The sequence below is a fragment of the Diceros bicornis genome, chromosome 32 (assembly GCF_020826845.1).
Source record: "Diceros bicornis minor isolate mBicDic1 chromosome 32, mDicBic1.mat.cur, whole genome shotgun sequence".
Taxonomy (NCBI): domain Eukaryota; kingdom Metazoa; phylum Chordata; class Mammalia; order Perissodactyla; family Rhinocerotidae; genus Diceros; species Diceros bicornis.
In genome coordinates this window covers 3,051,792-3,061,272 of record NC_080771.1, presented here as the reverse complement: position 1 = coordinate 3,061,272, position 9,481 = coordinate 3,051,792, and the positions used below count along the sequence as shown (strand labels likewise).

General features: G+C 58.4%; 1 protein-coding gene across 1 annotated transcript; it reads left to right on the top strand.

Annotated features, from left to right (window-relative positions):
• Nucleotides 1–490: 490 nt before the first annotated feature.
• Nucleotides 491–3,987, top strand: CBLN1 (cerebellin 1 precursor). Its single transcript, XM_058528605.1, has 3 exons — nucleotides 491–754; nucleotides 913–1,032; nucleotides 2,304–3,987. The coding sequence occupies exons 1-3, from the start codon at nucleotides 491–493 to the stop codon at nucleotides 2,499–2,501; spliced, it is 582 nt and encodes a 193-aa protein (XP_058384588.1). The 3' UTR covers nucleotides 2,502–3,987.
• Nucleotides 3,988–9,481: the final 5,494 nt, after the last annotated feature.

Genomic DNA, 9,481 nt, shown 5'->3' with positions numbered 1-9,481 from the left:
CATTGGCCCGGCGGGGAGCGCGGCGCGCCGGGATTGGCCGGGGGGCGGAGCCTCGCCCGGCGGGGCGGGGCCGGGCAGGGAGGCGGGCAGCGAGGCGGCGGGGCGGGGCCAGGCCGCGGTCCGCGCCTTTGTGCCCGGCGCGCGCTCTCCGCCCGCTCCGGCTGCAGCGCCGGCTGCATCAATAATTCAGAGCGGCGGCAGCGGCGGGTGCGGGCAGGAGGCGGCGGCAGCAGCGGGGACCGAGCGGCAGCGGCTATGCGTCCAAGTGCGGCTGGGCAGCCGCGGCACCCCTGAGGCCCGGGCGGGGCTCCGGAGAAGCGCGCGAGGGGCACGCTTGCCCGGCAGTGCAAGGAAGCGCAGTAGTGTCCAGAGCGGCGTCGGCGGAGCTGCGCACGGAGCTGAGGAGGGGGCTGCAGAGCGGGGCTGGGGCGGGGGGCGGCTGGCGCAGGCAGCCCCCGGGGCGGGGGGTGGGGTGGGCGCCGGCGCCGCGATGCTGGGCGTCGTGGAGCTGCTGCTGCTGGGGGCAGCGTGGCTGGCGGGCCCAGCCCGCGGGCAGAATGAGACGGAGCCCATCGTGCTGGAGGGCAAGTGCTTGGTGGTGTGCGACTCCAACCCCACGTCCGACCCCACGGGCACGGCTCTGGGCATCTCCGTGCGCTCCGGCAGCGCCAAGGTGGCTTTCTCCGCCATCAGGAGCACCAACCACGAGCCGTCCGAGATGAGTAACCGCACCATGATCATCTACTTCGACCAGGTGAGAGCTCCATGCTTTCGGTTTCGTGGGGGGGTGGGGGGTGGGGGGTGGAGAGGTGGAAGGAAGTGCCGGGTACTCTCCAAGGTCTCTGCGGAGGCGCGGGGACGAGATTCGGGATTGACTCTTGCCGACTCCCCTTGGTTGCCGTCTCGTTATAGGTACTAGTGAACATCGGGAACAACTTTGATTCAGAACGCAGCACTTTCATCGCCCCGCGCAAAGGGATCTACAGTTTTAACTTCCACGTGGTAAAAGTCTACAACAGACAGACCATCCAGGTCAGCGGCCGCCTCAGGGCCTGGCCCCGGCCTCCGTAGGACGCTACTAGCCTAGGGAGTGAGCGGGCGTGTGGGGGTGGGAGATAGAAGGGGCAGCTGCATGCGCCCGGGGTTGCTTGGAGGGACGGCGATCAGGGCCTCGCGGTTCTGTGATTTGGGCTGACCCTTGCTTCTTCTGTCGCCGGCCCTTGGAACCTAGCCCCATCCCGAGAGGCAGAGTTTCCCTCCTCCGCCTTCTGGGCCTCTCCAAAGAGGTTCTCCCACTTTCCCCCGGGACTCCTGGGATTTCCCATAGCGGTCGCTGTTAACATCACAAACAGTTCCCGCTTCCGGAAGATTTCCGCGACCCTCTCCTTCAGCACCTCGAACAGTCTCCCCGAGCCCTCGTCCCTGCTCGGAAGCCTACGAGACGCCTGTGCGCTTGCCTTAAGCACCACGCTCTGGGGGTCTCCCGGGGTCTCTTTGGGGTCCGACTCTGGGTTTTGGAACTAGCAGCCCGAACCCAAGTGGGTGAAGGGTGGAGAGAGAAGGGAGGGGCGTAGTGCCACTCCCTCCTGGCTCCAGCCGCGTCCCAGCCAGCGCTCACCGGCTCTCCGGGTTTCCAAAGGTGTCCAGGTTTCCTTGGGGCGGAGAGAGAAGGCAGAACGCGCGGCTGGGGAAAGGGCGCCGGGCCTCTGGCTGCCGATGCCACCGCAAGGGCAAAACCAGGCGGTGGCGAAGCGGCTGGACCTGGGTCGGGAATTGAGCCCGGGGCTTGGGGATGAAGCACAGAGTGCAGCTCTGCGCGAGATTTCTCCTCAGCCGGAAGCCTTGTCTGGCTTCCCCACTGTCTCCATGGTGTCCAGGCAGCTAGGAACCGGTAGGAGCCAGGGTTTTTGTTTGTTTGTGTTTGTTTTCTCCGAAGCGCCAGGAGCGGAGTTGCCCGAGTTTCTCTTTGAGCCTTGGGGGTCGGGGGGAGGGACAGAGGCGCTTGAGCCACCCACGGATTCTTTAAACTGGATAAAAGAGCACAGTCGCGATTTCGAGATTCTCGGGGCGCGCTCAAGGGACTCAAGGGGGCAGACCCTTCTTCTCACCCAGATGGGCCGTCTTTCGCCCTCATTGGACCCTCAGAGTAAACTGTAAAGACCCTTTTCCTCCCTCCCCCCGCCCCCCTTCAAATGCTTCCAGGCCTTTATGGCTGTCAGCCAAGCCTCGAAGGTTCGCGTCTCCACTGCCGCTTCGGTACCCGCCTGGGGTGCGCCTCTGAAGCGGGCCTTTCTCTTTCTCAGGTGAGCCTCATGTTAAACGGGTGGCCAGTGATTTCAGCCTTCGCTGGTGACCAGGACGTGACCCGGGAGGCCGCCAGCAACGGAGTCCTGATCCAGATGGAGAAAGGCGACCGAGCATACCTCAAACTGGAGCGAGGGAACTTGATGGGGGGTTGGAAGTACTCGACCTTCTCGGGATTCCTCGTGTTTCCCCTCTGACTGGCTCATCGCAGGAATGGAGGCAGGGAGAGGGCGAAGGTAGGAGGAAGGCAGGAGGGGGAATGAGAAAGAGGCTGAAATTTAGAGGACGACAAGGCGGCACGACTTGAAATTTCCTACACGTTCCCCAGCTGTATCCGGGTAAAAGTGCGCGCCGGCGGGCGGTCGGACAACTTCGTCCGTTTCCTCGTTACAAGTCAATTCCGCTTAGCTCTGCGCACTCCCCTTTCCGAAAATTAACTCACCTGCCCCATTCCAGTCGCAGTAATGAAGGAAGAGAGACTGCCTTGTCATTGTTTCTTTCCCCCGTGTTCATGTTCCCTACAATTTATATAAAAGAAACTTTGTATTTCACTGTATAATGTGAAATATCTTCCTCCTCAGTTCCCCTCTGAATCTTTCCACCTGCTGAAATCTAATATGCCCATCCCCCTTTTTTTTTAGTTTGGAGAGGGTGTAAGTTTTTTTTTTTTTTTTTGGATGGGGGAGGTAGTTTTAATTTGGCAAGTGTTGCTCTTCTTAAAACACTGCTCCAGAGTTAATTAGCTGAAGATACTTTGTGTCTTCGGCTGCTTGCTAGCAGAGAAAAGGACTCACCTTAGTGGTGACTGGTTTAACATTATATATATAAATAAATATCATTTGTACACAAAGAACTCTTCCCAGCGGAAACTGGCCGTATCTCCGTATTTCTATGTCCTATTCGGAGTGATCGTGAAATCTAAGGCTGCTTGGTGTCTGATGCTTGTCCCTGCCCCCGTGTTCTGTGGCTCCACCAAACGCCAGGAGGCTCTTCCGGACGCTTCCTCGTCGTCTGTAACATACGTGTCAATAGCCAAGATTTAATTTTGCTTTAATCCAATAAAGTTGAAGTGGGACTTTTATTTTTCTGAAACATCTCTCTAAACTCCGCATCTTCCCTGGCTGCGAGGTTTGGGGGCGGGGTGCGGAAGGGCGAGGTTCAGAGGTGCCGGAGACTTGGTAGAACGCGACCTGAGCGAGAGAGGCCAGGGCGCGAGGGCTTCCCCGCGAAGCCGGCTGCGCTCCTTCCTGCGCCAGGCCCAGAGCCAGCCCTGTGTTCGTCTGTGCTCCCTGCTTTGGCGCAAACGTAAGAAATTTTGGCCGAAATCTTGCTAGGCCAGGCACGGCCGCCCGCCTGGAAGTGAAGTTTGGGTTTTTCGAAGTCCAAATGCATCAGGAATACGTAGTCCCAATTAGAGGAGCCGAAACCAGCCTGCCCTGAGCGGCACGCTTCCCACGCCTTTGCCCTGGATTTCCCCCACCGGCCGCTCCACAGTTCCCGAAGCAGCATATGTTTTCTACCACCGCCTCTCAATCCGGAGTCCGCCCACCGTGTCACCCGGGGGACTCAGGACCTGTGATTGCGCTCGTCGCAGGACTTTTATTCAAGAGGTTCGTCCAGGAGTTTTGATTGTATCGGAACGTAATGTGAAAACAAAATGGAAATAAACGACTTCGTTTTAAGTCTGGAAGTCTGACCCAGTTGCTTCGGCAGCGGGGAGATCGTGCGCCGGAAAGCGGGTGGTCGGCCAGCGGCCTCGGGGCGGGAGCCGCGGCCTGGATGTGCCCCCTGGATGGCTCGTTCTTTTAGAGGCTTTTTCCTGGCCCGAGATTCAGGGATGAATTTAATTAGCTCCTGGGGGGTGGAGAGAAGGGGGGAATTAATAATAACGTAATAAGCAACGTTTCTCGAGGTATTCCTGCAGTTCATCTGATTTAGAGACTCACGGTGCACGCGGCCTCCCTTGGCACTCGGGCCCTGTCCCTCCTCGGCGCGCAGCGCAGGGGGCCGTGTCTCCAGCCCGCGCGCTCCGTAGCCGCAGCGGCCCCGGGTCCCGCGGGGGATAGGTGGGGACTTCGATAGTGAGGAGTGGACCCGAGTGTTTTTCTGCTCCTGCCCCTCAGTTCTCCTCCCTACTAGCCATCCCCAGTGAAGTGGGGACAAGGCGGAATAAGGAGCCCTAGAGGAATTTAAAAAGAAAAACTCTTCTTTTTAAAAAGAGACACTTTTAAAAATCCTATCTCCGCATTCTTCCGGTTGAGGGGGAGAGGTCGGGGAGAGCTGGAGCCTTAGGCAGCGGAACCAGCTCGACCCAACTGCTCTGCCAACGCGGAGCCAGCCCGCCAGGCATTCGGACACTGTGCACCCAGTACTCGCCTCATAGGCCGAGGGCTTGGGGCCGCGAGGGTTGGGTAGCCACCACCCAAGGAAGCGGCGCCCAGAATGCACTTGGAGCTCACTGGGCCGCGGATGGGTGGTCACCCCTCTTCCTGAGGAGAGGACCACCAGGATGGCTGTCCAGGCTGTGGGACCACCAGGCTGTTCTCCTGCTGGGTGACTTTGGCGAGTCCTCTCTCTGGGCCTCAGTTTGCCCATCTGTATAAAGACAGAGGAATCTAAACATCTCCAAGAGTCCCTCCTGCTCTGCGGTTCCAGCGGTCCTTTGTTACTTGACGGGGCCAACAGTTCTTTGGCCTGGCTTTTGTGAGTCCTGGCTGCGCCTGCACGGATCCGGCTGCTGAGGGTCGTCTCTTGAAGGCTGGGCCTGAGGCTGGGCTGGAGGCCAAGGGGAACCCCGCTCTGGGGCCTGGAAGGTGAACACAAAGGGGGCAACCAGGCCCCAAGTCTGAGGCAGATGGGACTTTGTTGATTCTGCTCTGGCTCCAGCTGGCCCCTTCCTGGGGGAGGGCCCCTGCCTCCTCAAATGTCTGACCTTAGCACTGGAGACCCTTCTCAGTCTGGCTCCAGCCACTTCTTTCTCCACCTGCTGACCCCTTCCCCTGCCATTTGATGAACCTGTCTCCCACTGCTGTCTTCATGCCTCTGCACCTGCTGTTTCTTTGCTTCAGGTTGAAGTGCCTTCCTCTCCTCTACTTTTCAAAATCCTATCTTTCTGGGGATCTAAGCAGTTCTACTAAAAGGCTGCCTCCTCTGGGAAGCCATCCTGTCTATACAGCACAGGCACCGCTTTCCCAAGATTCAACACCCCCTTCTCACCCTCCCACCAGGCCTTGTTTGGCTCTGGTCGAGAAGGGAGACATCTGGGGCTGGGCCGTCTCCTGCTCTGCAGTGGGTTCCACAGGGCGGTGGCAGCCCACACCAGCAAGGACTCGGAAGTGCTAAGCTGGCACTCCTGCCCTAGAGGGCTCTGGAGAAATATGGGGTTCTCCACCCTCAAGTGCCCTCATCCTCAGGCCTGAGCCTCCCATTCCCCTGGGAAGGGCTGTGGACGGCTCTCTCCAGAGACCTCGCTGGGGCCTGGCCTCCAGGGCGAAGGTGGGATTGATTGTTCCCTCCACAGAGGCAGGTGAGTCAGCCTTCATCTGAACACTGCTGCAGCTGGGAGAGAACCCCAGCCTCCAAGGGGTGTGTGTTGGGGATTGAGAGGGATAGAGAACAAAGGGCCAGTGGCTGAGTAGACTACCTGCCTGCCCCCAAACAGGGGCAATGAGGGGCCTATTCTAAAACCTTAAGTGGCTTCCTTTAATGCTTGGAACCCTCCAGGCCCTTCCAGATCTGGGCCCTGCCTCCTGCTTTCACCTCAGATAAACCGGACAGAATAGAGCTTGCAGGGGTTACAAGACCACCCTCTGCTCTAGCCTTACCCTCTGTCTGAAAGACTCCTCCCCTGCCCAGGTCACTTGGGTTACTTCCCGCTCTCCTGCCTCAATAGTAAAAGTCACCTCCTCAGGGAAGCCTTCCTCACCCCAGATAGGCCTCCCTGGCCTCCCTCTTTGGAGTGTGGCCTCCTTTACCACACTGCCTCGCCACCGGCTTCTCCAGTTCCCTGAGGGCAGAGCCTGTGTTGGGGGTCTGGCGCGGGGAACTCAGGGAGGTTTCTAGGACCCAACGTGCCCAGACCTGACTTCTAGGCCCCATTTTCCAGGCAGCGCCAGGCGCTTCTGGGAGCCGCCTGGCCAGCGCTGGATCCCTGGCGAGGAGCAGGGCCACTGTCGTCTGTGCTGTCTGCCCAGCAGCGCGGGATGCGCCAGCTCCCGCGCGGGCCCCTCGCCGCGGCTCCCAGCGTCAGCAGAGCTGGGAGCGCGCCCTGCAAGCTGCGCTGGAGCGCTAACGCTCGGAGCCCCGGCGGGTCGGCTCCAACGAGAACACGATCATCCAGATGCAGAGGGGGCCTCCTCCGCTCCTTAATTGTTGCCTTACTGGGGTAGTGCCGGGGGAGAGTGCGGGCGTTGCGGAGCGCCAGGACGCTCCCGCGGGTCCGGGGCGGGGTCCTGGGGCCCCGCGGGCCCAGCAGAGGGTGCAAGACCCGGAGGAGGTGCGGATGCGCGCCCTGCCCTCGGCCTCTGGCTTGCTGTGCGACTTGGGACTACTCTCTCCCCTAGTCTGAGCCTCATTTTCCTCAATTCACAAATGCGAGGGGTGGGCTAGATGTCTAGGGTTTCCTCCAGGTGATCTTACTTTTGCGATTGACGCGTCCTTGAGTCTGAGCCTTTCCCTCCCCCCGCATCCAGCGACCCACCCTTCAGCGTGCACTTGGCCAAGTCCTGTCACCCCCACCGGCTTTCAAGCAAAACAGTGACACGACCCTGGGGAAGACGAGCGGTGTCTTTGAGCTGGGAGTTCAAGCCGGGAGGGAAAGCGTAGGTACAACTCCTTCGACTCAATGCGATGGGGGTGCAGGGAAGGTTTCCCAGGGGCGATTACGAAGGTCTCTTGATCTCTCTACTATACAGGGCTCCTCACTGAATATACATCCACACTCTCTGAGCCTCCATGTGCCCATATTTCAGATAGGGACAATAATGCCTTCAAAACAGCATGGTTGTGAAGACTATGCTAAAACGTATGAAAAAATGTCCTGCACTGCCCGCCACATAGTAGGTGCTGAATAAATGGAAGCAACAGTAAGGAGCAGTGGACACCTGGAGCATCACACTGGGACAGAAGCAGGACGTGAGGGAACATCTGGGTAGGTCCCTGCAGGGAACAGATGGGAAAACAGAAACCAGGAGGGAGGGACAGAGCAAGTGAATGGTAGAGTTAGGATCCTGTGTCCTTTCTTTGCCCTGAACACTCATCTCCCCACCCCTCCAACACATCATTAGAACAGGGTATTTTACCCCCTAAATGTCTTTCATCCCCATCCCTCGTGCTCAGAAATTTGCATCCATCACTGTGGATGAATATTCTCCATCTGCATGTCTGCAAGCTCCCCCGTTAGGGCATGAGCCCTGTCTGCATGTCCGTGTCCCTTCAGACGGTGAGCCCCTCAGAGGTGGGAACTGCATCCTGCTCATCTTGCTTGGCCCAGTGCCTCCCATGGGGCCTGGCGCAGAGCAGGTGTCCTGTGATGGTGTCATGAGTGAAACAAAACTGTGCCTGGCATGACTGCAGGACAGGGACCCAGCCAGCGAAACTGCCCTTCAGGGGGACTTCCTGGCCCTCTCAGTGCCCCTACCCCATCACTGCCAGGAATGCTGACATGGAAGTGCATCCAGACCCCGTATAGGCAGGGAAACCTTCCCGGCACTGGCATTTGCTCTTGCCTCTTCCCATTTCCCTCTGAGCTCAGCCTGTCCCCAGGAAGCCCCAGCTCCTGCAGCAGGGACAGTGAGGAAGAGTAGACGGATGGGTTGGTATTTGCATTTGTTGCTAGGTCTTCTCACTGGGAAAATGCTTTACCTGGGAAAATGCTTCAGACAGCAATGAGGAGACATCGTGTAGCTGAAGTCAGGACAGAGAAGTTTGTGGTTATAAAGAAAGGACTTCCGGGTGTGTGGTCACAGCCCAGCGTGCAGGGAGGTCTTTGTTTATCTTGCTAAGCTCCGAGGAGGTCAGGGAAGAGGTGCCTGCGAGGGAGGGGGGAGAGGAACGACCACCACGACCAGGGATTGACCCCTGCCTGACCTGAGCAGGCTCCAATCTGACCTTCAGGGCTTTGCTTGAGCTCCATCCGCCTCATCTACCAAGTCCTCTCTGACCCCCTCTCCCTGCTCCCATCAGGGCCTCACTGTCTGCTGACTACTCGCACTCTCCCCTTCAGATCACACCCTGACCACAACTCTGCTGGACGCTGAGCTCCACGAGGATGGGCCCCCATCCCCTGTCCCCACAGTGCACCCAGTGCCTGGCTCAGTGTCAGGGCTGGTAGAGGCTCTATAAATGTTCCTTGAGCGAATGAGTGAGTGAACACATGAATGGGTCGGCAGATGGAGGAAGGGACTACTGGTTGCGTCGTGAGTGCGTTTGCCTGGTCCAAGGGACTGTGACCTCCAGAAAGGCACCTACCTTGCTATTGGCTGTATTTACAGTTGCCTTCTCAGAGCCTACACAGTGCCTGGAGCAGAGTCAGCATGAAAAGTATGTCTCGAATGAATGCATGAGAAATTACAGTGCTTTGGCAAGGGGACACCCTAGACTGTGAGTTTCTGGAGTGCAGGCTCAGCATTGTGCCCTCTCTAAATCCCCACTACCCCCTGAGCAGCCATACTGATTTTAGAACAGAATGGAATTGTACCTGTGCTCTGGAGTTGACCTTCTAGCACAAGTTGTCCTTGCCTGCTGCATGCCCCACCCCACCCCCAACATACTGTCAGCTCCTCAGAGGACAGGGACCATATTTTGTTTTCCTTAAAGGGCAGGAACACCTTCCCCTTCTCCACACACCTAATAACATGATTCGGTATTGGTTGATTGGTTGTTTAATCCAGGATCAAGCCATTAAGTCTGTGGCAGTGGGTGGAGTTGAAGCCCTCAAGTGATGGTGCCAATCAGCTGGTGGAGCCCAGGAGGTTTTCCATGGTGCCACCATATTGGCCAGGTGTAAACAGTAGCCACACCATGCCTTGGCCAACGAGGGAGCTGGTATTTCCCCAGCCACCCCTGGCTTGTGGCTAGCCCGGGGGCCTCTGGGTTTTGTTCTAGCTGAAAGCAGAACGACCTCTGATGTCCCCTTGCAGCTTTGGGTTCTCTGCAGACCATGGAGGTACAGCATGCG

Bases quoted from the DNA above. Each gene is read 5' to 3' on its own strand.
- CBLN1 (XM_058528605.1), top strand. From the start codon at position 491: ATGCTGGGCGTCGTGGAGCTGCTGCTGCTGGGGGCAGCGTGGCTGGCG. The intron at 755-912 runs GTGAGAGCTCCA...GTCTCGTTATAG, and splicing joins TGATCATCTACTTCGACCAG to GTACTAGTGAACATCGGGAA. The intron at 1,033-2,303 runs GTCAGCGGCCGC...TCTCTTTCTCAG, and splicing joins ACAACAGACAGACCATCCAG to GTGAGCCTCATGTTAAACGG.